The sequence below is a fragment of the Alosa alosa genome, chromosome 6, assembly GCF_017589495.1.
Source record: "Alosa alosa isolate M-15738 ecotype Scorff River chromosome 6, AALO_Geno_1.1, whole genome shotgun sequence".
In the NCBI taxonomy this organism is placed as follows: Eukaryota; Metazoa; Chordata; class Actinopteri; order Clupeiformes; family Clupeidae; genus Alosa; species Alosa alosa.
This window is the reverse complement of record NC_063194.1, coordinates 34,550,871-34,578,370: the sequence shown is the minus strand read 5'-3', so window position 1 is coordinate 34,578,370 and position 27,500 is coordinate 34,550,871. Positions and strand designations below refer to the sequence as shown.

Below are 27,500 nucleotides of genomic sequence, written 5' to 3'. Positions count from 1 at the left end.
GTTATGAGTTCCACCAATAAATTGACGTTCCCGACTCGGTTAGAACAAAAAAATACTGTTCCCGGAACGGTTAATTTCGTTCCTATCAGCTGTTTAATGATATAGAATTAAGTCACATCCAGCTTAAACCAAATGTAATAATATTACAACCATTATTAAATAATAATAATTATATTATTAATAATAATAATAATTAAATAGGCCTACAATTATTTCAAATGTGTAGTTTATTGTTAAAAGAAAATGTCCACACAAACGTAACAACATGATTAAGACACGTGGTTATGCCACTCGGGCAACAACAAATTCCAACTGTATGGGGAAAGGCCATCCAGTAGGCCTACTCATACCGTAACAAGCCATCTGTGCATTAGGCAAACAGAGGTGTTGGCACCATTTAGCCAAATGTTAAGCTAGTCCATCATTAATGTGGAGTCGACAAATATAGCTATTGTTATTGTGTTTTTTGAAGGGCGTTTTAATTAACGATGGATCGTAATTTACCCTTATTTAAGATGTGGAGTGGAGACTTTGTAATCCACCACTCTTTCTCCATACAGTCAGCGAATGTCTGATGTGATGTCACACAGGAAGTGAACCTCAGCCCGTCATGGTAGCGTCTTGAGGAAAATAATTACTTTTTTTTTTTGCAAACGAAAACTTTGAGGAGCGAAATAAAACCGGTATTAACGGTTAGCATTATTTTAAATAAGTGTTCCTGTTCCAGAACATAAAAATAATAACGTTTCCGGTTTCGTTTCTGTTCCCTGTAAAATACAAAAAGTTCCCGGTTTTCGTTTTCGTTCCTTGAACCAGTTCAAAGCCCTGACTGTAACTGCCCCATGCTAATGCTAATGTAATACCATGTGCCCTCAGTGTCTGTACTGTAACTGCCCCATGCTAATGCTTATGTAATACCATGTGCTCTCAGTGTCTGTAACTGCCCCATGCTCTTGCCCCCAGGCCCTCAGGTGACCAGCTCTTGCCCAGGGAATCAGGGAGGAGTGGCTCCAGACTCGGGCGGCGGCTCAGACTCCCGGGCGGCGGGCCGGACGTGGGGGTGGGCGGTGCTCTTCGGCTGCTTCGTCATCACGGGCTTCTCCTACGCCTTCCCCAAGGCCGTCAGCGTCTTTTTCAAGGAGCTCATCAAGGAGTTCCACGTGGGCTACAGCGACACCGCCTGGATCTCCTCCATCGTGCTCGCCATGCTGTACGGCACAGGTAGGGGGCGCTGTGCTGTATGTGCTCTACGGCACAGGTAGGGGCCGCTGTGCTCGCCATGCTCTATGGCACAGGTAGGGGGCGCTGTGCTCCATGGCACAGGTAGGGGGCGATGTGCTCTATGGCACAGGTAGGGGGCGCTGTGCTCTATGGCACAGGTAGGGGGTGCTGTGCTCTATGGCACAGGTAGGAGGCGCTGTCAGGCTCCTTTAGTCCTTTAGACACGGAGGATGCCACATACAGTACAACCCTACTCTACCCGTGTCATTGTCTCCAACAGTGCTCTACCGGGCCGCGGGACATTCCTAACCGGGCCGTAGCCTGACATGAGTTTAAAAAAAAAAAAATTGCAAACCAAATGAACTCAATTTAATTCACAATAATGTCACGTTTTTACATGGCATAGGCCTATATGCAGTTGTTTGATTGCACGCATGTTTGCATTTCGCAAGGTCTATTTTCTTACGTCTGTCTGTCCCGCCTTCAACACTATATATTCCCTTCAGCGCTGCGTCAGCTCACTTTGTGACACCGTCACATTAATTTAAGTGTTCCTTTACATTTATTATTGCACAGAACATAACTTTGATTTTCTATAATGTTTATGTATGAGGAATGATATTCATATGTATATCTGTGTAATATATGTATTGTCCACTGTGGTTTTGGTAAGAATGTGGGGTGTCTCTTTAAGGCCTCGGCCGCCCGCGATTGCTATGACCACGCATACAAGCTTACTTAGGTGGGTGCGTCGGGTGTTTGGGGGTTCGGTGGAGAGATTCAGCAAGTGCAGGGGTGTTTGAATACGTGGCGCCAGTATTGTTTGCTGCAGCTACATAGATATAAAGCTAGTTCCCTTGGGTTTGAGAGCTCTTCAAACACGTCTTAAGAGACTGCTTTAATGGAGGAGAGGAGAGAACATTGTGCAACTGCATAGACTGTAACTCATATGCGCGTCTCCAGCAAGAGGACGTGCCCGGACCCCAAACTTCAACCCGGCGTGTTAACGTTGCTTTCGACGTTCAACGGATCTGGTGAGATCTATCTCGTTTGAGTATTTTTTGGCGTGGTATACCACTGAATCAGCGCTTGACCTTTTGCCTTTTTTGTTGTGGATTATTTATTTTTCGCTGCGCTCCGACAGAGGATTATTTTCGCTGCCTACCTGTTTCCTGGTTGGAATATAAAGACTATAGCGCGATCCTGGGAAAGACCTGAACTTTTCCTTTAGTTTGGACTTTTAGTTTAATTTTGTGGACTGAGACAAAGGGGGGGGGGGGATTCAAGTATTGTGTGGTTGCACGGGATAATTGGTGCAATAATAATATACTGCGCTAAGCGCATCATTCAATTCAACTGTTTGGTGCGTCTTTTCTTGTTTGTTCAGCGCCGTCTGAATATTTGTTGGTTGTTGTGTGCTTTATTAACGGCAGTGTACCTGCTCTTATGCATATGTGTTTGTGTAATAAGGCAAAAAGTATTTGTGACAGTATTGAAGTGTTTTGTTATTGTCGATTACTACTTTCATTCCCAAGAACCCCTTGTGCGTTTATAGTAACACAGCTGTTTAAAAAGGACGTAAAGGGCTGATTGTTACAACTTCACTTGATCAGTTCTTCGCGAACGGTAGTGTCACACGAAGTTAGCTAAACTGCTAGAATGAGCAACAAAAAACAACAATCTTTAGAGCATTTCTTTGGAAGGGGTAGTGGGGAAAAAAGACCCACTGATGATGGTAGTGAGCCAGATACCTCAAAGAAAAAGAAGGGGTCATTCAATAGGAAATATGACGAGTCATATTTAAAATATGGTTTTGGTAGAGACCGGTGACTTCGCATGCACCAAGTCCTTTATGTGTGGTATGTGGTGATAAGTTGTCAAACGAAGCAATGAAACCATCAAAGCTAATTCGACATCTAGAGTCCAAGCATCCTACACTGAAAGACAAACCCCTTGAGTTCTTTGAGCGTAAGAAACGCGAGCAAGAAGGACAAAAACTAGTGCTTAAAGCAACCACATCGGTGAACGTGGCTGCGCTAAAAGCCTCATACTTAGTGGCTAGTCGGATTGCTAAATCTAAGAAGCCCTTTACTATTGGGGAAGAGTTAATTCTGCCTGCTGGTAAAGACATGTGCAACGAACTCCTTGGGGAGGCTGCAGCTAAAAAAATAGCTCAGGTACCGTTTTCTGCAAGCACTGTCCATAGGGGAATTGATGACATGTCAGAGGATATTGAGGCACAGTTGTTAGAGAGGGTGAATGGGTCACCGTGGTACGCTATCCAAGTTGATGAGTCAACTGATGTTGAAAATAAGGCAATGCTGCTGGTGTTTGTCCGGTACATATTTGAGGAGGATGTTCAGGAGGATTTGTTGTGTGTGCTGTCACTTCCAACGAACACCACAGCTGCAGAATTGTTCCGGGCTTTGGATGGTTATGTGTCTGGAAAATTAGACTGGTCTTTTTGTATTGGCGTATGCACTGATGGGGCTGCAGCCATGACCGGACGGCTGTCCGGTTTCACTGCAAGGGTTAGAGAGGTTGTCCCTGACTGCGAGCCCACACACTGTATCATTCATAGGGAAATGCTGGCTAGCCGAAAACTGTCGCCCGAGTTGAATGGGGTATTAACTGATGTAGTTAAAATGATCAACAACATTAAAGCACACGCACTCAACTCTTGCTTATTTGAGCAGCTCTGTGACGAAATGGATGCAGAGCACAAACGCCTTCTCTTGCACACAGAGGTCAGATGGCTGTCAAGGGGCAGGTCACTGGCCAGAGTGTTTGAGTTGCGAGAGCCGCTACAGAGATTTCTTACAGAAAAAAAGTCACCGTTAACTGCATTTTAGTGATGAGGACTGGGTGTCAAAACTCGCTTACCTGTGTGACATATTCAGGTTGCTTTATGACCTCAACCTGTCACTCCAGGGGAGAATGACGACTGTCTTTAAACTGGCAGATAAAGTCGCCACATTTAAAGCCAAGCTTGATTTGTGGGGACGACGAGTGGACCGGGGTGTATTTGATATGTTCCAAACAGTAGTGGGGTTTTGGGAGACTGAGGCAGGGCCCTTTCTCTGCGCAGCTGGTGCGCTGATCACCTTGTTGCGCTTTCAAATGAGTTTGAGCGTTACTTCCCATCCTCCAAAGATCCACGGCAAACCAATGAGTGGGTCCGCAACCCATTTGTCAATATCCCGAATAGTCCTAACATGTCAGCGCAGGAGGAAGAGCAGTTGATCAAAATTGCAAATGACGGTGGTCTTAAAAGTGTGTTTGAGCAAACCTCTCTGGCGGGTTTTGGATTAAAACCAAAGCAGAATATCCAGAGATAGCCGTAAAAGCTGAAAAACGTTGCTACCATTTCCCACCACGCACTTATCTGAGGGCCGGTTTTCGCAATGACTGCAACAAAGACCAAATTGCACAATCGACTGAATATTTCAAACTGAGGGTGTCACTGTCTTCCATCACCCCCAGATGGAACCTTCTTGTTGCAGGGAAACAAGCACAGGGCTCCCACTAATTATTCGTAATGCACGTTTAGTTCCCATGTTTTGTTCCCATATTGTTAGGCATATGTTCACACTTGATAGATGTAGCTTCAAGTTGTTCAACTTTCATAGTTCATAGTTCATATTGTTCAATTTTCACTTCAAGTTCACGTTTTTCACATTGTTAAGAGTTTGTTACCTTCACTGTTCATACATAACTGGAGCTCGTTCTTTTCAAGTAATGCATGCACAACATATGGAACCTGGAACCCCCAAACGCACCCCCGCCCCTGCCGGTCCGTGAAACAAAATTGGGAATTAAACCGGTCCATTATTTTTAAATAAGTGTTCCTGTTCCAGAACATAAAAAATAATAACGTTTACGGTTTCGTTTCTGTTCCCTGTAAAATACAAAAAGTTCCCGGTTTTCGTTTTCGTTCCTTGAACCGGTTCAAAGCCCTGACTGTAACTGCCCCATGCTAATGCTTATGTAATACCATGTGCCCTCAGTGTCTGTACTGTAATTGCCCCATGCTAATGCTAATGTAATACCATGTGCCCTCAGTGTCTGTAACAATGGTCCATGGTACAAAAATACCATGTGGACCCAGTGTCTGTAACAATGGTCCATGGTAGGGGGCGCTGGGGACCCCCCTACAGCACAGATAGGGGGCGCTGTGCTCTACAGCACAGATAGGTATCGCTGTGGCACCTTAATAGGCCATTCACACGTATGTATGTGGTGGAGGCTTTGACACTGACGCCTCTCATTCACTTGTCATGGGCTGGCGTCAGGCTTTGCTCAACGGAATTGTGGGAGCGTGGCGTCACTTTCCTCAAACGTTGAGAAATGTTCCACTTTTCAAGCGGCAGCGCGATAAGCAAAGAAGGTTCTCAAGATGGCGCCCTGAGTTCAGCAGATGAGCCGAGACGGCCGTAATTGCAGATAAACGTCATTTTGTGTGTGTGTGTGTCTGTGTGTGTGTGTGTTTGTGTGTGTGTGTGTGTGTATGTGTGTAAGTGTGTGTGTGTTCTGATGATCTCCCCCTGTTGCAGGGCCGATCTGCAGCATCCTGGTGAACAGGTTCGGCTGTCGGCCGGTGATGATGGTGGGGGGCATCTTTGCGTCTCTCGGCATGATCATGGCTTCCTTCGCCACCAGCATCTTCCACATCTACCTCACCACCGGCGTCATCACAGGTGTGTGTGTGTGTACATGTGTGTTTACGTCCGTGTGTGTTTACATATGTGTGGTCTGTCTTAGGTCTGGGCCTGTGTTTACATGTGTGTGTGTGTGTACAGGTCTGGGCCTGTGCGTTAACATGTGTGTGTGTGTGTGTGTGTGTGCGTCTGTTTACGTGTGTTAACATGTTTTAACGTGTGTGTGTGTACAGGTCTGGGCCTGTGTGTTAACATGTGTGTGTGTACATGTGTGTGTCCCTCAGGTCTGGGCCTGTGTGTTAACGTGTGTGTGTTAGATAGATAGATAGATAGATCGATAGATAGATACAGGGCCGTTTCAAGGAATTTGGGGGCCCCAAGCAAAATGGACATGGAGCCCCCCCACCCCACCCCCCAACGCACGCAAAGCCTACAGGAACCACCGCATAGCCATACCATTTAAGTTCACCCACAGTTTATATAAATACAAAATTTTGACAGTGCAATAGTGCAGTTGCATACATATACTGTGCATTAGTTTTGAACATTTGAACATTTGCAAAAACACCACCGTACCATAAAATCCAATATAAATGTAAAAAAGTGCACAATAACTAAATCCAACATATTTAAACACACACACACACACACCACACACACACACACACACACACACATACATACACACACTCACATTAACATTTTTCAGTTCTCACAAAGTGAGAAAATAAAACACTGCCATCTTATGCAGAAAAAGGATGCATTGTTCAAACTATAAAGAGTGCAGGTTGTATAGCAATTTAAAAATCCAACATAAATACAAGTACACACACACACACACACACATAAGATTAACCTTTCAGGCCATCTTCATCAGTGGGGGTATCCTTAGGAAGGGCCTGAGGGCTGAGAAATTTAAGCAAAGCACCTTGAGGGAGAAAGAAAAGATATGTTAGCATTTCCATATTTTGATATTTAGAAGGGATGCAGCTGCTTTCACAACTACCAATGCTTACTGTAAAAACATCCCAAGCTAATGTTATACATTGACCTAGGCCTACTTGTAGCTTAATTTAATTTAAGCATTTAAGCATTCTGCTGTTTGAGAATTAGACAGACGTACCTGATGCTTTAAAGACAGTAAACAGCTGGCGTGCATGAATACTACTAGACATGAATGTTCCAGTCTGCTTTGATGCACAGAATTTATTGTGTGGTTTTCCTAACCCCCATTTGGTAAATAGATTATCACGGTCGAATAGTTAGTATAGCAGAGAAGCTATGCCACTTTCATCAACACCTATTACAAAGCTATAGCAATGTTATGTCATTAACAGATCACCTTTTCCCCCTTATAAACAGTATGTAACCATATTCTGGAAAAAAAAATTAGATGTTCTAGTTTGTTACAAGCAGCATGGGCTTAACATTTTTTGCTAGGCTAGCCTTCCTGCTGCTGTTACACATTACAGCATTTGTACAAGACAAACAAGTAGAGCTGTTACATTACAGCATTTGTAAAGACAAGTAGAGCTGTTAAGTATGTTACATTACAGCATTTGTACAAGACAAAAGTAGAGCTGTTACATTACAGATTACAGGCTGTTACATTACAGCATTTGTAAAAAGACAAGTAGAGCTGTTACATTACAGCACAAGACAAGTGTTGTAGTTTGTTACAAGCAGCATGGGCCAGGCAGGTAGTTAACATAAACATTTTGCTAGGCTAGCCTTCCTGCTGCGACATTACAGCATTTGTACAAGACAAGTAGAGCTGTTACATTACAGCATTTGTACAAGACAAGTAGAGCTGTTACATTACAGCATTTGTACAAGACAAGTAGAGCTGTTACATTACAGCATTTGTACAAGACAAGTAGAGCTGTTACATTACAGCATTTGTACAAGACAAGTAGAGCTGTTACATTACAGCATTTGTACAAGACAAGTAGAGTGTTACACATTACAGCATTTGTACAAGACAAGTAGAGCTGTTTTATCCAGTGTAATTTATCCCTTATCATTTATCACCACTATCTTGTTTTTTCTTGTCATCCTCTTCTGGCTTCGGGACGCATAACTCCGCTCCTTATGACTGCCGAGGTTTTATATTTTCGCGGCAGCAGCAGAGACCACAAACCTGACTGGCTGGCTGCTGTCAGCAACTACTGAGAGGGGCCCCCTTGAGGGGGATCCCGGTATTGCCGGTAACGGTGTAGTTGCACTTTACTGCATTGACTATCAAAGGGGCGCTCACAGTTTGTCGTTGCATTTTATTTTTAACCAGTCATTGTCTTGGGGCCCCTGGCCAGCTCGGGGCCCCAAGCAATTGCTTGGTTTGCTTGCCTTCTAGCGACGGGCCTCGATAGATAGATAGATACTTTATTGATCCCCAAGGGGAAATTCAAGACTGTTAAGTGTGTGTGTGTGTGTGTACAGGTCTGGGCCTGTGAGTTAACGTGTGTGTGTATAAGTATAATATATACTTTTTTGATCCCATGAGGGAAATTTGGTCTCTGCATTTAACCCAATCGGTGAATTAGTGAAACACAAACAGCACACAGTGAGCACACAGTGAGGTGAAGCACACACTAATCCCGGAGCAGTGAGCTGCCTGCTACAACGCCGGCGCTCGGGGAGCAGTGAGGGGTTAGGTGCCTTGCTCAAGAGCACTTCAGCCGTGGCCCACTGGTTGTGTGTGTACGTGTGTGTGTGTGTGTACAGGTCTGGGCCTGTGGGTACATGTGTGTGTGTGTGTTTGTGTGTGTGTGTGTCTGTGTGTCTCTGTGTGTGTGTGTGTGTACAGGTCTGGGCCTGTGTGTTAACTTGTGTGTGTGTGTGTGTGTGTGTTAACATGTGTGTGTACATGTGTGTGTGTGTGTGTGTGTGTGTGTGTGTGTGTGTGTGTACAGGTCTGGGCCTGTGTGTACATGTGTGTGTGTGTGTGTGTGTGTACAGGTCTGGGCCTGTGTGTTAACATGTGTGTGTGTGTGTGTGTGTGTGTGTGTGTGTTGTGTGTGTGTGTGTGTGTGTGTGTGTGTGTGTGTGTGTGTGTGTGTGTGTGTGTGTTAACATGTGTGTGTGTGTGTGTGTGTTAACATGTGTGTGTGTGTGTGTGTGTGTGTGTGTGTGTGCAGGTCTGGGCCTGGCTCTGAACTTTCAGCCGTCCCTGATCATGCTGAACCGCTACTTCAGCGAGAAGCGTCCGCTGGCCAACGGGCTGGCCGCCGCGGGGAGTCCAGTAGCGCTGTGCTGCCTCTCACCGCTCGGACAGCAGCTCAGCTATGCGTACGGCTGGAGGGGGGGCTTCCTCATCCTGGGGGGGCTGCTGCTCAACTGCTGTGTGTGTGGGGCGCTGATGCGACCGCTGACCGCCCCCAAGCGCCAGGACCAGGAGACGCCAGAAGCCGCGGAGGACCAGAAGGACGCGACGCCGCCCGCTCCGCCGCCCCCCAAGGCCAAGCTGCTGGACTTCAGCGTGTTCCGTGACCGCGGCTTCGTCATCTACACGCTGGCGGCGGCCATCATGGTGCTGGGCCTGTTCGTGCCGCCGGTGTTCGTGGTCAGCTACGCCAAGCACCTGGGCGCCGAGGACACGCGCGCGGCGCTGCTGCTGTCCATCCTGGGCTTCATCGACATCTTTGCCCGGCCCACGTGCGGGGTGATCGCGGGCCTGCGCTGGGTGCGGCCGCGCTGCGTCTACCTCTTCAGCTTCGCCATGGTGTTCAACGGCACAGCCGACCTGCTGGGCTCGTTCGCGCGCAGCTACGACGAGCTGGTGGTGTTCTGCGTGTTCTTCGGCGTGTCGTACGGAATGGTGGGTGCGCTGCAGTTCGAGGTGCTGATGACCATCGTGGGCACCGAACGCTTCTCCAGCGCCATCGGCCTCGTGCTGCTCGTGGAGGCCATCGCCGTGCTGGTGGGACCGCCCTCCGCCGGTCAGTACACACACACACACACTCTCACACAAACACTCTCACACACAGACACGCACACAGACACACACTCTCACTCTCACACACAGACACGCACACACACACATGCACACTCACTCGTGTACACACTCACACTCACACACACACACACACCTCTAACCACACACATGCACACACACTCACTCGTGCACACACTCACACTCATGCACAAACACACACCTCTAACCACACACATGCGCACACACTCACAGACACACGTAACGAAACCAAGATCTGTAACGATATGTGTATCGAAACCAAGATCTGTAACGATATGTGTATCGAAACCAAGATCTGTAACGATATGTGTATCAAAACCAAAATTGCCAAATCCATTAACCTGTGACACAGTGTGAGGAGGCAGAATTGGGACACGCCCCTTCCAGTGTTTCCCGCAGCTTAAAGAGATTCTATGCAGGGACCATATGTAATAATAATATATATAATAAAGGCTAGATGTCTCGTCCGCGCTGCTGGCCAATGGAGGTCGACGTCCGCACCTCGCGGCCATCTTGTCACAGTCAGCTCGCTAACTCATAACATTGTGTTTCAATGGTGCATATGTAATGACAGGGAGTGACCTGAAGGTGGCATTGTTATAGCCTGGGGGCATAGGGCTGCACAGTCCCGCCCACAGCCGATGCCTGGAAGTAAAAATTCAATGCAATTTCTCCATTGACAATTGCGGTATAAGCCATAAAAACTTAACTGCACGTGGTAGACTTAAAACCAGCTACGGCTGTACTAAGCGATTGTATATGCTCATATAGACGCCAAGAGTTCATGGGGCACTAACCTTGTTTTGAGATAAATGCCTTTTATTCGCGATCTCTTGGATAAGTACTTCATTACCCACAATCCCACAATCCCACAGTGATGCCTCTGATTGGTGGAAAGGCCGTTATGGTCATAGTTTGAAACTTTCTCAGCGAAAATTATTGACAAAGATGGCGGAGTATTTTACTGCCTATGGCGAAAATCTTAATGTGATTTAAAACTTTCTTGACGAATATTGGTACTTGTATCAACAAGGATTGTGGTTTATACGTCACACGAACTTAGTCAGGGCCAATACACTATCAAATAGACCACTGTAAATGTTAGTTTAAACCCTCAAACTTTTCAGGTAGCCGACAGGCTAACCTTTAGCATTTCCGACATTGTATGTCATTACATAATGCAGCTAACATTAGCTTACATGCTGCAACACAGGTATGAAATATATTATGTTTTTGTCAGTGTCCAAATGGGTGAAAGCCACTTTAAATCGGGTCACATTATTGACTGTTGTGTGTCCGAGAGTCAGCTTGTGGGTTTTGTAAGGGCCAGCATGAGGGACAAGACCTACAAAGTTGTGGTGAGTTAAGCAGGGAGGTTGGTAACGTTAATGCTGCTAGTTAACATTAGCTAAGCTACTGTAGCCTTCATACTGTATGATTCATATTAATCATTAACCTAGGAATACTTATTCGTGCATTTAATGAACATTTTATGTAATAATTCACGGCAAATTAATAAACTGAATATGGTGGTCCAAGAGCAGACCATGCACCAGTCCATGCATCAGCCCGACTGAGCAGTACAGCATAGGATGACAGTCAGGTATAAAGCACTGCACCATGTTGCTATAACGTTAACGTTAACCGCTTTCACACACACACACACGATATAAAATACACGATGATAAATATAAAATTCAATATCAAAACACTATTATTTACACGATTACTCCTGAAATAACTTTTATTAACTGCACATTCACTATATAAAAATCACTGTTTCGAGGAAAGGGTTCGCGTGGTGTCGCTGGTGTTCAAATGTTCAAATGGCAATATTCGCGCCGTTTCGTCCTTGCTTATATTAGTCAGTGAGGCGTGGTGGTTTATGGGATGAGTAGTTCCTTCGCTCGGAAATGAAAATGTGTACACAGCCTTGTACCTTTGACTTTTTTTTATTTTCTCTTCGTTTTTTCACTCAAAAGGATATGTTGTATGCTTATGAGTTATGCCGTAGCTGGTTAGCCTAGAGACATGCTGTAAAACTCCTTAGATACGGATTTTTCCAAAACGTCAATGGGACAAATGAATGGGAATCTTACTTGCGGCACCTAACCCCATTTTGGCTGTGGGCGGGACTGATCAGCCCTATTGTTCTGCCTTTAGTAGAAGAAGAGATGTATACAGTGTATGTAAAAGTTAAGTTTAATAAACCGAACACTGAAGAACTCACGTGTGTAAGTCGAGTCCAGATTATAGCTATGTTAATAATGTTTGTAAGAAACCAAACCGTTTGTTAATCTGTCAAGATTTCAGCGAGATAAGAGTATTTGTGTTCGTGCAGATCACTCACCTTACATCAGGTACCACAGAGCCCACCAGATAGCTTGCCTGTGACAAGATGGCCGCCGGTGATGCCGTTAGAGACATAGATATATATAGAATGGCTAGATGTCTCATGGCGGAGTCTCCAACGGCATCACCGGCGGCCATCTTGTCACAGACAAGCTATCTGGTGGGCTCTGTGGTACCTGATGGCTCTTCTTCTACTAAAGGCAGAACAATGCCCCCAGGCTATAACAGTGCACCATTGAAACACAATGTTGAGTTAGCGAGCTGGCTGCAAGATGGCCGCGAGCTGCGGACGTCGAGCTCCATTGGCAAGCACATCTAGCCTTTATTATGTATATCTATGGCAGTGACTATGACTATGCATTTCTTTCGCTTTTTGCTCGCAGATTTCTCTGCAGAGCTCCCCCTACAGCTTCAGAGTATATATTTGACGACACTCCTCAATCGGTCAGTCTGCCGTTTCCAGTAATGTGCGGTGACCATACATTTTGGCAGGCAGAAAGCCTTGTCTGACTTTTTTTAATAGCCTATCATTTGGGCTACATTAAAATTACATATTTTACATGACTTTGCTGTATGCTTAAATCACGTCACAGTCAGAAATGTAAGTGGATTAAAATTGTAGATCAGTAACCCGTCAGTTAAATTTGCACATTCTCATCACGTTAAACCAGCAAAGCATAGCAACCGTTGTTGCTATAGGTAAACAAAACCTTGTGTTGTCTGTCTTGCTAACTAACTATCTAATATTTGTAAGTAGTTGGGTTTTATAACTGCAACTCAAAACAGTTGGGTGTCATGGATAATTGTCTGACCACTCGCTGTAGAAATAGGCCTATATTATAGGCTCATTCTGAATGCAGTGTGTGGCCATACATTTGAACACTGTTGCCTTCTCGTTTTTGCGCTGTCCAAAGATGCTATTAAATCCACTAGCTACTAAACCAAGAAAGACATCAGGTTTAGCCAACTTATATTCTAATTTCAACCTCTCAAATTGTTTTTTTTAACAGAAACTCAACACGGTTAACAGGTGCAACACTACTCACCATTTCTTCATCTTGAAATGAAACGATAGGCCTACTGGCGGAATCATTTGAGCAGTTCTAGAATATGACCATGGGGCAGACTACTTTACGACCATACAGGCGTCTTTTAGCGCGAATTGCAATCCTTATTGAAGCCGCCAGGGTTATACGATAAAAATATTGAGGAATGCGATCGTCGAGGTGCCCGCCCCAACATTGCATAACACATTAAACTCAACGAGAATCGCCACCATTATCCAAAAGTTGATGTCAGAGACCAAAAATAGTTGGAAAGCCTACAGAAACTACAGATAATTAATGTGACAATCACATTATTAAAAATAGACTTGGATAGGCACACACACACACACACACACACACACACACACACACACACACACACACACACACACACACACACACACGCACACACGCGCACACGCAGACACACACACACACACACACACACACACACGACACACACGCACACACACACATGCACGCACACACGCACACACACACACACACATATCTGAAAAAGGAAATGAGTTGAGGTTCTGAGCCCATCCCAGAATGTCACCGCTTAAATCTGTGCTTCAGATTTACATATCTGAAAAAGGAAATGTTGCTCTGTGAAGCACTCCTACACACACACACCTCTAACCACATTAAGTTATTAAGTTGCTGTGTCTGTACGTGGGTTCCTGTGTGTGTGTGTGTGTGTGTGTGTGTGTGTGGTTAATTAAGATTATAGTGTTTGTGGGTATCAGTGAGTGTTATGTAAAGAGCTCATAATCTCTCTGGTATTAAGGAACTGAGCCGTGTTCTGGTGGACGAGGTGACAAGACCCTGAAGGACTCCACACCTGTGTGTGGTGTGTGTGTGTGATGTGTGTGTGTGTGTTGCAGGGCGCCTGCTGGACTTCACCAATAAGTACCGGCACCTGTAATTCTCAATAATTAAATATACCCTTCCCGTAACATGTGTGTGTGTGTGTGTGTGTGTGTGTGTGTGTGTGTGTGTGTGTGTGTGTGTGTGTTGCAGGGCGCCTGCTGGACTTCACTCATAACTACCAGTACGTGTTCCTGCTGGCGGGCTCGGAGGTGGTGCTGTCGGCGCTGGTCCTGGCCACCTGCAACTTCCTGTTCATCAAGAAGAAGGAGCCGGAGCTGCCCGCAGTGAAAGAGCGCCCCCCGGAGGAGATACGGGAGCTCAGCTGCGCGCCGAAGGAGGAGCAGGAGGTGCAGGCCGGCCCCAGTGGCACCTCCTCCGCCACCGCCTCCCAGGGCACCAGCGGCTCTAGTGGCTCCGCCTCCCCGGCACTCAGTCCCGCCCCTGTTGCTGAGACGACCACCACCAAGGTGGAGGAGGGGGGCGGGGCCAGCGGGCCGCAGGTGGAACCCGAGTCCTCGCTCTGAGGAAGCGTCTGGTTTCCATGGAGATGAGACACTCCATGTCACACTGTGATGTGCAATATGCAAGTGTGTGTGTGTGTGCGTGTGAAAGAGATAGGAAGTAAAACAACACAATGGTAGCCTAGAAATCTAGACGCACCCTAGCGGCGGCAAATTAATTTGTACATCTAGTATCGAACCATAGGAATTTCTATTGGCTTAAAACCGTGGATGTTCTCCAATCACAGCTTCTATTTCAAGTAGAGAGTCTTAAGGTGGGCTTAACGGGATAACGACATCCCGCGACGGTGAACAACAAGGAAGGTGGCTATGGCTTAACAAAGAGCGGTTGTTTGAATCGGGCGCTGGCGCCAACTTTGGAGGAGTTGGACTTGTGCTTTTCTTTGAAAGTAGAGCAACACAATGCACTTAAGTCATTCCTTTCGAAGAAGGATGTATTTGCCGTTTTGCCGACCGGATACGGATATGGTCGTACCGCTGGCCTATTGCATGCCTAGGCAGTTTGAAAGACAATTCTCTGCCCGCCCCTTGGATTAAGCAGGTGAATGATTCGATTCCAGCCTATACATTTCAATGATATAGGATGGCCCGCCAGGCTAACACAATGGAGTTTTGGTGTAAAACTAGCATGCTAGCTACCTAAAAGGCAAACGTCACTCAGAGCCTTATAGGCACTGCTAGAAGCTTTAGTGAGCTAGCTAGCTAAAAGGCAAACGTCACCCAGAGCCTTATAGGCACTGCTAGAAGCTTTAGCGAGCTAGCTAGCTAAAAGGCAAACATCACCAGAGCCTTATAGGCACTGAAGCTTTAGCGAGCTAGCTAGCTAAAAGGCATGCAGAACCTTGCAAACACCACTCAGAGCCTTCTTGGCAATGCTTAAAGGTTGCTAGCATGCTAACTGGTGTCTTGCTGCGAGTTCTTTCATTTTTTTAACTGCATTGTGCATGTCCTGGATGATTATCTGTCCAACACCTGACCATTGAATTTCTACACCAAAACTAAATGACGGGGATATATCTAGGCAGACTGCTGTAGAAGGGTCTGGTAGGGTCTAGTATCCGGTTCTAGGCAGATTGATGTAGAAGGGTCTGGTATCCGGTTCTAGGCAGATTGCTGTAGAAGGGTCTGGTATCCGGTTCTAGGCAGACTGCAGCCGGATAACAGAGTGCGCACACAGCTGTGTGTCTAGGGTGGGGGTCAGATCAGACGGTCAGAAACCACCATCTCGTGTGTGTGTGTGTGTGTGTGTGTGTGTGTGTGTGTGTATTCAAACCTATGGTTTACATAGAACCTATAGCTACTGTAGTGCGGCAATGCAGTACAACAACAATGTATTTAGTCTTGTTTATTTGCTATTTTGTATATGTATGTATTTATTAATTTATTTATCAGTTCATATTAGATATAGGAATATAGTTGGAATGACTTGTGATGCATTTATTGTATGTCATTTTCATTACTGTGGGCATTCTCCTAGCAGGCAGCTTTATGGTGCGTTACAGCAGTGGTTCTTAACTGTCTCCTAGCAGGCAGCTCTATGGTGCGTTACAGCAGTGGTTCTTAACTGGCTTTGGGACCCACAGTTTCCCATGTTCATGAAGTCGCGACCCATATATTTGTATAGCGATCAAGCCAACAGATATGGTGAGCTACATGCTAAGACGCACAAAGTGCCTGTAGGCCTATTTGTTTGGAACATGCGGATGTTTGGCATTACATTTGTGAAGTCTTCAACTCCTGATGTCACCTTTCAGAGTGCTCGACAGGTTTGTCTGACGACCCTGAATATTCAGGGTCGTAGCCTACTTGCTACCTGGCACATAAACATTGTCTATGTCCATGGCAATGACTGATATACAAAAAAGTCTATCAGAATAAAAGTCCAATATTAGATCTGATAAGGTAACATTGGAAATGGGCAATTTTTATTTATTTATTTATTTATTTTTAACCACAAGCTCCGTGACCCACCCAAAGCGGTTCTGCGACCCACTAGTTAAGAACCACTGTGTTACAGGACCTATGGACCATGGCATGTTCTACACACACTAGTTAAGAACCACTGTGTTACAGGACCTATGGACCATGGCATGTTCTACACACACTAGTTAAGAACCACTGTGTTACAGGACCTATGGACCATGGCATGTTAGGGCCTACACACACAGGCATGGCATGTTAAGGCCTATACACACACACGGGCATGTTAGTCTACCTCACTTGTTTCTTTGTTTTTACTTTGGCAAGGTAACACGTCAATCTGAAGGTTTAATGATGAGTTTGGACTCTGTGATCGACTGCTTTAGCCTAGCGCACCGTACATCTCCCGAGGAGATGACGAAGTTGCTGCTTTAACTCAGAAGATGATGGTCTGATGAAGATGATGGTCTGATGAAGATGATGGTCTGATGAAGATGAAATCAAAACATGTTTTAGGAATAGATGGCCAGAGCTAAGGCCTCCAGCAGCTGGTACACACACACACACACACACACACACAGACACAGAGACTACTGCTAGTGTTTCTGGCAGATACATGCCATTCTGTACAGTGAGGACACGCACATACACACATACACACACACACACACACACACACACACACACACACATACACACAGTTAGGACAGCTGTCTGACATCTTCATGTGGTTGTGCCTTGTCCCTCAGAGGGATTAAATAGTGTTGAGACTGTAGACTTGTAGACTGTAAATAAAGGGACTGTCTTCTTCTCCAACTTGTGTCCTTGTGATTATGTTGGGAGGACTTGGGATCAGACAGACCCATTCTGATAGGACAGACCCATTCTGATAGGACAGACCCTCAACCACTCTTGCCCTCAGCTCTCCACTGTGTGTGTGTGTGTGAGAGATGCACTTTGTGTGTGATGAAGACCACTATGTGTGATGAAGACCACTGTGTGTGTGTGTGATGAAGACCACTGTGTTGTTGTGTGTGTGTGTGTGTGTGATGAAGACCACTGTGTGTGTGTGTGATGAAGACCACTGTGTGTTGTGTGTGTGTGTGTGATGAAGACCACTGTGTGTGTGTGTGTGTGTGTGTGTGATGAAGACCACTGTGTGTGTGTGTGATGAAGACCACTGTTTGTGATGAAGAACACTGTGTGTGTGTGATGAAGACCACTAGAGTGTGTGTGTGTGTGTGTGTGTGATGAACACCACTGTGTGTGAGGCCCTTAGCCTTTGTGTGTGAGTATGCGACGCTAAGCTCCTTAGCTCTTGATAACTGTAAAGATATATTCTATTTCCACTAATCTCTGAAGCCTCCCCATTCCAGTGCTAGCGTAGCCTAGCGTGTGAGGCTAAGACCCACGCTGAGGACAACTAATGGGATCAGGTGATGCCAAGCTACTGTAGTTAGCCTCCACTAGCAGTCTATTCAGTTAGCATCATTTACTTTTAATACTAATATCAGACATGTCCTGGGTCAAAGGTCAAGCCATGCGTGAGTCACCCATCAGCTGTGTGTCTGGCCCAGCTGGGTGTAGAGTGTGTGGGCAGCTAGTCATCAGAGTGTGTGTGTGTCGTCATGTCACGTCCGCTAGTTCAGAGGAAGTGAGAAAACACACTCAATCCTCTTAGTGTGGGACTTACGCACACACACACACACACACACACACACACACACACACCACATACACATACACACACACACACACACAGTGTGGGACTTAAGCAGCAGGATTCAGAGCCTCAATCAGCTGGTGGTCCTGCTCAACACACTGCAGTTACTCTCTCTCTCTCTCTCTCACACACACACACACACACACACACACACACAGCCCCTCCTCTGTACTTGTCTCACACACAAACACACACCTAGCTCAATCTACCACAGAAATAGAAGTCACCCCCCCACACACAAGCACCACTTCATATACACACACACACACCACTCCTCCCCATATATACACACCACTCTCCATATACACACACACACCACCCCCCCACACACACACACTTCCCATGGCTTTCTTGAGCTGTGTTGTAAACACACTCGGGGGCACAGCTCTCCTCTCTTGCCCATGGGGGGCATGAAGTCCAGACCTCAGCGATGGCTCTGGATTGGCCGGATGTGTTTTCTATCTGAACCACCAGCGCCGCTACACCACTGCAGGACACACACAGACACACACACACCTGAGACACACACACACACCTGAGACACCAGTGCAGGAGTAGGAGAGGTGCTCCGCAGCATCCTTCTCATGAACACTCCTGTGATCTCCTTAGCTGCAAAGATGAGCAGCAAGAAAGCTAGTGTGTGTGTGTGTGTGTGTGTGGAGGTTGAAGGTTTGTGTATTTATGCCGTTTGATCTGTAGGTTCCCTGACCATGAGGAGCCCTGTGAACAGAGAGCTAGTGAGAGCTGCTGGTGTGTGTGTGTGTGTGTGGTGAGAGCTGCTGGTGTGTGTGTGTGTGTGGTGAGAGCTGCTGGTGTGTGTGTGTTGGGGTAAGAGCTGCTGGTGTGTGTGTGTTGGGGTGGATGTTATCAGGTGAGAGCTGTTGTTGTGTGTGTGTGTGTTGTTGGGTTATCAGGTGAGAGCTGCTGTTGTGTGTGTGTGTGTTGTTGGGTTATCAGGTGAGAGCTGCTGGTGTGTGTGGTGGTGTGTGTGTGTGTGTTGGGGTTATCAGGTGAGAGCTGCTGGTGTGTGTGTTGTTGGGTTATCAGGTGAGAGCTGCTGGTGTGTGTGTGTGTGGTGAGAGCTGCTGGTGTGTGTCTGTGTTGTTGGGTTATCAGGTGAGAGCTGCTGGTGTGTGTGTGTGTGTGTGGTGTGTGTGTGTGTGTGTGTGTGTGTGTGTGTGTTGTTGGGTTATCAGGTGAGAGCTGCTGGTGTGTGTGTGTGTGTGTGTGTGTGTGTGGTGTTGGGTTATCAGGTGAGAGCTGCTGGTGTGTGTGTGTGTGTGTGTGTGTGTGTGTGTGGTGTTGGGTTATCAGGTGAGAGCTGCTGGTGTGTGTGTGTGTGTGTGTGTGTGTGTGTGTTGTTGGGTTATCAGGTGAGAGCTGCTGGTGTGTGTGTGTGTGTGTGTTGTTGGGTTATCAGGTGAGAGCTGCTGGTGTGTGTGTGTGTGTGTGTGGTGAGAGCTGCTGTTTCAGTGATTAGACTTCTGGCCCCATAAACCCAGGGGCAGGTGGGGGAGGGGCAGATGTCCCAAGGGCATCGGTTCACACCCCAGTTCACGCAGATACATTACGTTGTGTAACGGAGGCCAACTGAGCTAGCGTGCTAGTTGCCCGTGTAAATCCTTACAGCCCTAACCTTAAGAACGCTTCTAACCGCTGAGTTGGAAGCCTGGGCTTTTAGCTCAGTGGTTAGAACGTTCGTCTCCCATGCTGGTGTGTGTGTCGAAGTGGCGGGTTCGAGGCCCGTGAGCGGCGAACGAACCGACCTTGTGACAGTAGCATGAAATGTACATGTGCTATTATATAGTATATATACTCTTTTGATTCCGTGAGGGAAATCTCTCCTATATAATGTAGGCAGCAGGATATATATGATATTCTTGCTGAAAAAACAGCCTGACCAGCTAAAGGTGGTTTGCTGGTTGACCAGCTTGTTTGACCACCCTATGATGGTTGACCAGCTACCATCTCTTGTGTAAACATACCTTCAGCTGGTTTTCCCAGTTTATGATGGTGATTCAACTGGTTTTGCTTGTCGTACCACCTGAAGCTGGTCATTTTAGTTGGTGTTGCTGGTCTACACTGCTGGTTTAAAGCAACACCAAAGAACTTTCCCTCTGTCGCACGCACGCTATTTGTTTATCCAGCGCCAGCTTTGCAAATAACAATGTCCACACACAAGGTAGAATATTTTGCACGATTTATGAAAGTATGATGTATTGCGACATCAGATGCAAGTCAGATTTGTAGTTTCTTATGTCTCATTCCATCGAACTACAGATCCGCTACCCGATCTGGTAAACTTACATAGTGCGGTTATAGCTGATAGAGGGCCGCAAAGCGAATGCAGAAGTGCCGTTCACCCTGTTACAAGTTGATGAACCACTGAAACGATTTTGGAAACATTATTTTAAGGTACAAAAAACTCTTTTTTGTTGCTTTAACTGGCCATGCCAGCTTATGTTGGGCATTCTAGCAAACCAGCACGACCATCTTACACCAACAATGTCAAGCTTGTCAGGCTGGTCACCAGCATGACCATCTTGCACCTGCTGTATCCCACAAGACAGGCTGGTCACACCAGGATGACCAGCTTCCTCAGATGGTCACGCAAGCATATCCACCTGCTGTCCCAACCAGCTACACCAGCAGAGACCAGCAAGAGCTGGAAGAAAACCAGCAAAGACCAGCTAAAACCAGCTACCAGCATAGCCCCTGCCGTGGCGCAACTGGCTGGGGCACCTGTTCGATTCCCACCCCGTGGTCCTTTCCAGATCCCACCCCGACTCTCTCTCCCACTCGCTTCCTGTCATAAAAGGCCAAAAAATATATTTAAAAAAAAAAACAGCTACCAGTATAAGCTGGTTTCTAGATGTTTTTTTCAGCAGGTGTAACGGATGCCAGCTAGCTTAGCTGTGCGTGTGGAACGTTGGTAAACCTCACTCCCCGACGCCTCAAGAGTGCTGCTGGCATGCGAGCCAGTAGCCTGGGCTATTGGCTCAATTGTTAGCACACTCGCCTCCCGATCCGAGGTGCTGCTGTTCGCGGGTTCAAGTCCGAGTGTGTGCAGGGCTGAATCGCGCAGGTTCAAGACAACGCAGGTTACACAGGGATATATAATATTGGCAGCACGCAGCCTGAGGGTGGTGCAGTGGAACAGTCCTTGCCCTTCACCTCCAGAGTCTCAGGTTCGAGGCCTCGCAGGGGCAGGTGGAGCTTCCAGCTTGCTTCCAGCTGCCAAGGTCACCGGTTCAAAGCCCAGCGTGGAGAAGCCGGGAAAAGCAGAGAGGACCTGCTGGACTCACGGAGGACAAAAGTGACACCTGGACCAGGTGTGACAGCTGGGACGGATACAGGTGAGGTGCCTCGTGGAAGAAGATATCGGGGGGCTTACTTGGCCCCCCGAAACTGCCCAGGGGAAACGCAGGGGATTATGGGACTTCTTCAGTGGGCTGACTCTATTTCCTACCAGCAACTTATGCCAAAACAAACTCTTTATATAAGCCTGCCAGTGCAGTTATTATATCTAGTTATAGTATTATAGGCTATACATGTCACACAGCAGTAGGAGGCTCCTCAGTTCACCTCTGATCAAACACACACATACACACACACACACACACACAGAAGTGAACCTGTGACCTGCCCCATGGCAGCCCCACACCCTCCCCTGCACCATCATCACCACACCCTCCCCTGCACACCAAAGCCTGATATCAGTTCCACCATGTGAATAAGCCTGTTGAACTGACTGACTGGTTAATGATGGATTAAGGGACTGCTAACGTAACATAACACAACCACTGGAGGGCACTGTAGAGCCGAGGCTGTGTGTGCTCATGGGCATGTGCTCGGTCTCTGCAGGTGCTCATCATACCTGCCCTGCACACCTGAGTCCTCATCATACCTGCCCTGCACACCTGAGTCCTCATAGGCAACACCCCCACCCCCACCCCTAATTGAACTGCTGGGCAAAGTGCAAATTCTAAAGTCTAACTAACGCTAGCTTACAGTTTTTTCTGAATACTTAAACACTAACCGTGATTCTTATAGCACAATTTCTAAAACTATTAATTTGTATAGCAAAACCACTTACTGAGTTTGCAAAACTAAAAACACAAACACTGCTTTGCACTCAGTTTGCAATTTTGTAACACACACTTTGCACAACTGTAGGTACAATCCACTGCACAGCACTCTTTTTGCGGAACTGTAAACACAACTCACTGCTTTACACTCAATTTCCAAATGATCAACACACTCCTAGCAAATCTATACACATGTATGACTATTATTTACACTATTTTGCCAACTCTCTGGCACACTTTCTCATGTAAAAACTGTTTTAGATAATTAGTTCACTTTGCAATCAGCCTAAGCACTATAAATAGGCCACAGGTCATGTACAATGGGTACAATGGAGGGAGCAGGAAGAGTGAGAAGAGTAAGAATTAGAGGAGGCTGAAGAATAGGACATGGAGGTGAAGAAGTAGGAGGAGGAGGACACAGAGGTGAAGAAGTGAGAGGAGGAAGAGCAGGAAGAAGAGGACGCAGAGGTGAAGAAGTGAGAGGGAGAGGATGACAAGGACAAGGAGGTGAAGTTAGAGGAAGAGGACAAGGAGGAGGATGAGGAGGGGGAAGAGGAAGGGGAAGAAGAGTAAGAAATAGCCCTTTTACAGGCAAATAAATCAGTCCACATGTGGGGATATTGACCAGGCATCATGTCAGGCCTGGACATGGCAGTCCAGAAGATATTTTCCCCGGTGCCTTGGACTAGAGGACATTGCATGTGATGTAGACGAAATTTTGAGAGACGGCACGATGTAGACTGATTTTTTTTGTCTCAGTGAATATCTAGCTGGTATTTTGACTTAGAAAAACACACCTGTTTGTTTTGATGTGTGTAAATAAACACCAATACTTGAAGTTTGGATCCCTGTATGTTTACAGAACTATGACAGAAGTATGAGCTCAAACTGACATAGTCTACCTTGTGCACAGAGAAAGCAAAAGCCAGATGTGTTTTTTATTCATACCATCAGTGTGTAGTTGGCACATTGTGTGCTTATTATTGTGATGGCTTGTGTTTACTGTTCAATACGAAATAACAATTTTTACGAAGGTGTGAAGAGTTAAGCAAGGTGTGTTAGCTTTTGCAAGAGAACTACAATGTTTTGCTGATTGGGTGAAAGGTTTTCCTATTTGTGTGTGAGTTTGTGATAGTTACAAAAGTTACAATAGTTACAAAAAAATGTGCTTAAGCAATCAGAAAGAAACCTCTAAAGTCTAACGCTTGCTTAATAACCATGCAAATTCTATTTGTAAATGTAATGGCTTGAGGCAGATCCTCAACACAGTGATGGTTTTGAAGAGAAGTTTGAAGTTTGGAGACTCGAGGAGGTTTCAGATCTGAAGACATGAAGGTTTCTTCAGTTTCTAACTTATATGATTATACTATGCATTACATACAGTAGTGGACACTCTTATAAGAGATCATCACCCCGGAAGGGTTCCGTGCTTTGCTCAGGGGCACAATGGCGAACAATTAGAACACACACATTCTGATGTTATACATCGTGTTCCAAATTATTATGCAAATTGGATTTAAGTGTCAAACATTTTTTTTTTTTTTTTTTTTTTTCAATTAAACCCATGGATGGTATTGTGTCTCAGGGCCCTTTGGATCATTGGGCAGTCGTGGCCTACTGGTTAGGGCTTCAGACTTGTAACCGGAGGGTTGCCGGTTCGAACCCCGACCAGTAGGCACGGCTGAAGTGCCCTTGAGCAAGGCACCTAACCCCTCACTGCTGTTTGTTGCAGGCAGCTCACTGCGCCGGGATTAGTGTGTGCTTCACCTCACTGTGTGCTGAGTGTGTTTCACTAATTCACGGATTGGGATAAATGCAGAGACCTACTCAAAAGAGTATATATACACTTACTTAAATCAGTAATTAGTTGGCCAGATGAGCCCAATCACAGGATGTTGCCACAGGAAAGAAAAGGGATGTATGCTGCTGAGAAGCGTGACATTGTGCACTACACAGCACCACTGGAGTCCAGAAGCGTGACATTGTGCACTACACAGGACCACTGTAGTCCAGAAGCGTGACATTGTGCACTACACAGGACCACTGCAGTCCAGAAGCGTGACATTGTGCACTACACAGGACCACTGTAGTCCACACCACACAGGTGTGGAGGTGTGTGTGTGGAGTGCAAGTTGCAACTTTCAGGTAATAGAAACCACGACAAGCAACACACACATACACACACAACAAAATGCAATACAAGTAGATCACACACACAACAAAAAGCAATACAAGTAGATCATTTATTTACAGTTTGCAAAGTACACAATTACAGCGGTGATACAAACTTGTAGGCCCCATACTGCGTGAGCGCTCACTGGAGAGCAGCAGGGTGGGTGGGTGTGTGTGTGTGTGTGTGTGTGTGTGTGTGTGTGTGTGTGTGTGTGTGTGTGTGTGTGTGTGTGTGTTTCTCAGAGGGCAGGTGAGGGAACAGTCCATTACAGCCCCCCCGTTACCCCCCAGGGGGGAAAGAGTTCTGGAGTGAGCAGCCCAGGGGGCATAAACCCCAGGGTCCCAGTGCCTGCCTGCCACCTCAGTACTGGAACATCAGTGTGGAGGAGAGGCTCTGCTTCGCATCGCATACACACACACAAACACGTGCACACGCACACACACCACTAAGTAGCTTCAGAGATCGTATCACACACACACCACTAAGTAGCTCAACTAACCAACCCCACCCTTGCACCTGGACACATACCAGTTTCAGAGCCGATCTAGACTAGTGAAGCTGGACCTCTAGAATGGTGACGTCGTCAGAGCTGTAGAATGGTGACGTCGTCAGAGTTCTAGAATGGTGCCGTCAGAGCTCTGGAATGGTGTAGCTGGATGAGCGGCAGCTCTGAAAGCAGTGGGCTGGTCTGGCATGGGTCAGAGGAAGGTGACCGTCTGACTCACACACACACAATGTTAGCTTGGTGGAGAGACGGAGGCCACACACACACGCCACAGCAGGTAAGCAGAGCCAAGATGGCAGAGGGGCTCCATGGTTTCCCTCAGACCCCTTGCGTGAGCTGGAAACTGGGACCCAGCAGAGGCCATGTGTGCATCCGTCGCTCTAGGCCATCCTGTCCACAGAGTAAACCCCCCCCCGCCCACCCTCCGACCTGAGCATGCAGGAGGGGGCCAGGATTGCCCCCGGGGGGGGGGTTAAATAAATACATAAAAGGGCAAATAAAACAATGTGCAGATGGCAGGTCGATCGCGTTGGGATTCTGCAGCCAAAGGTCCAGAGAAAAACCATAATAATCTATACAGGGACACAGACCAGTGTGTGTATAAGTGTGCGTGTTTGTGTATGTGTGGTCCAATCCCAGGGGTTAGGTAAGTGTGTGTGTGTGTGTGGTCCAATCCCAGGGGTCAGGCGTGTGTGTGTGTGTGTGGTCCAATCCCAGGGGTCAGGCGTGTGTGTGTGTGTGGGGGTCCAATCCCAGGGGTCAGGGGTGCAGCAGAGTGAGGGAGAGGGATGAACACAACAGGAGAATGTTGCACTATGGGCTGGCAGTCACTCTCCTTTCCACTGCTGTTCCCATGGAGACCAACGTTTCCACAAGAGAGAGAGAGAGAGAGAGAGAGAGAGAGAGAGAGAGAGAGAGAGAGAGAGAGAGAGAGAGGCATTTAATGGTCCATGTTTGTGCTAGACAGGGGCGGAGTCTTGGGTTGAACTGAACTGAGTTGCGGTGGTCTTGCTGTTGTTGTTGGAGCCAGGTCCTGTTCTGGGTTCCGGGTGTTGGTTCTAGGTCCTGTTCTGGGTTCCGGATGTTGGTTCTAGGTCCTGGCCTGGGTTCCGGGTGTTGGTTCTAGTTCCGGTAGGTCTTCAGCTCCTCCACACTCAGAGACACCATGAGGAGTCAGACTGGATCTGAAGACAGACAGACAGACAGACAGACAGACACACACACACACACACACACACAGAGCGGAGAGGAGAGGACATAGTTAAATCAGTGTTTGTGTTCACATAACGAGGAAATCTGAGGTCACTGAAGACGAGTTAACATGTACAGAGAGGACTTCAAAGGGTGTGTGTGTGCGCGTATGTGTGTAATGCAGCGCCGCGGTGTGTACAGCGCAGTGCATGTGCGCAGTGTGCATGTGCGTGTGTGTAATGCAGCGCGGTGTGTAAAAAAAAGGGGCTGGGCGATATGGCCAAAAAATAATAGCAATATGTTTAGTCTATTTCACGATATACGATACATATCCCGATATTTTGACATTTTCTCAAAAGGACTTAATGAATTCTCACTTGCACCATCTGATGTTTACATGGTGCCAGTATGATGCAGTAGGCAGGAGGATGAATAGCAGGCCAATCCCTGCATTGTGGGTGAAAGTAGTTTTGAGTTCTTGCCAGTAGCCTACTGAGGGAAAAGTGTGCATGCACATGCTACACACCTAGTGAGTATATAACCTGGCGTGACCGCTACCTAGTGATAAACCCACGGAAATAAATGGCCAGGTTTTGACCTGATATGCATGCGATATTGCTTTATGTTTTTGGCACTCAAAAGTGTTAATCTGCCACTGATAAGTCTCCATATGAATGATGGTGGCGTACATCAGATAGAAGGTAAGGTATGGCGTGGTGCGTGCTTCCTTAATTAGTCGTTCGGTTGTTGGTTGATAAATAAGACACGGCTGCGTTTTCGTTTTGAGATTTCGTTTTGAGTCAGATGGACTCATAGACAGCAGCCTTTAAAATTTTAAAATCAATCTGGAGGGAAGCATAGAGGAACATTTAGCACGATAAAAGCATGTGTGGAGAGTGAGATGTCCGCATTTGCGCTGTCGTTTTGAAACGGTCAGACGTGCACATAGACAGTAGTCCTTCAGCCTAATGCAGATATCGCTGTAACTTTCATTTAAAGATCTCTTGGAGTTCACTTCGTGTAACCAAATGAGAACTGCTTCCATCTGTTAACCGCTCATTGCTGAACAACACTATCCTGTGGTACCCATAGATAGAAATGCTACCGCTGCTTTTGAACTTACTTCTTGTCTACATCTAGAAACTGCAAACTGCGATGTATCGAGTACATTCAGTATATCGCCCAGCCCTAGTGTGTGTGGAAGTGTGTGTGGAAGTGTGTGTGCGCGTGTTTGTGTGCGCGTGTGCATGTGTGTG

General features: G+C 46.6%; 2 protein-coding genes across 2 annotated transcripts in view; one reads left to right on the top strand and one right to left on the bottom strand.

Annotated features, from left to right (window-relative positions):
• The window catches only part of LOC125295947 (monocarboxylate transporter 4-like), a 23,240-nt gene extending 8,192 nt beyond the window's left edge, over positions 1-15,048 (top strand). Inside the window, exons 3-6 of the mRNA XM_048245529.1 lie at positions 964-1,221; positions 5,775-5,918; positions 9,017-9,817; positions 14,274-15,048. Coding sequence (XP_048101486.1) covers positions 964-1,221; positions 5,775-5,918; positions 9,017-9,817; positions 14,274-14,647 — 1,577 coding nt within the window. The 3' untranslated portion in view covers positions 14,648-15,048. The remainder of the gene's footprint in view (positions 1-963; positions 1,222-5,774; positions 5,919-9,016; positions 9,818-14,273) is intronic.
• A 9,551-nt stretch (positions 15,049-24,599) lies between these two features.
• LOC125295974 (casein kinase I-like) overlaps positions 24,600-27,500 on the bottom strand; it is a 19,117-nt gene continuing 16,216 nt past the window's right edge. The window contains 1 exon segment of the mRNA XM_048245569.1: positions 24,600-26,237. The gene's annotated coding sequence lies outside the window, so the exon portion shown is untranslated.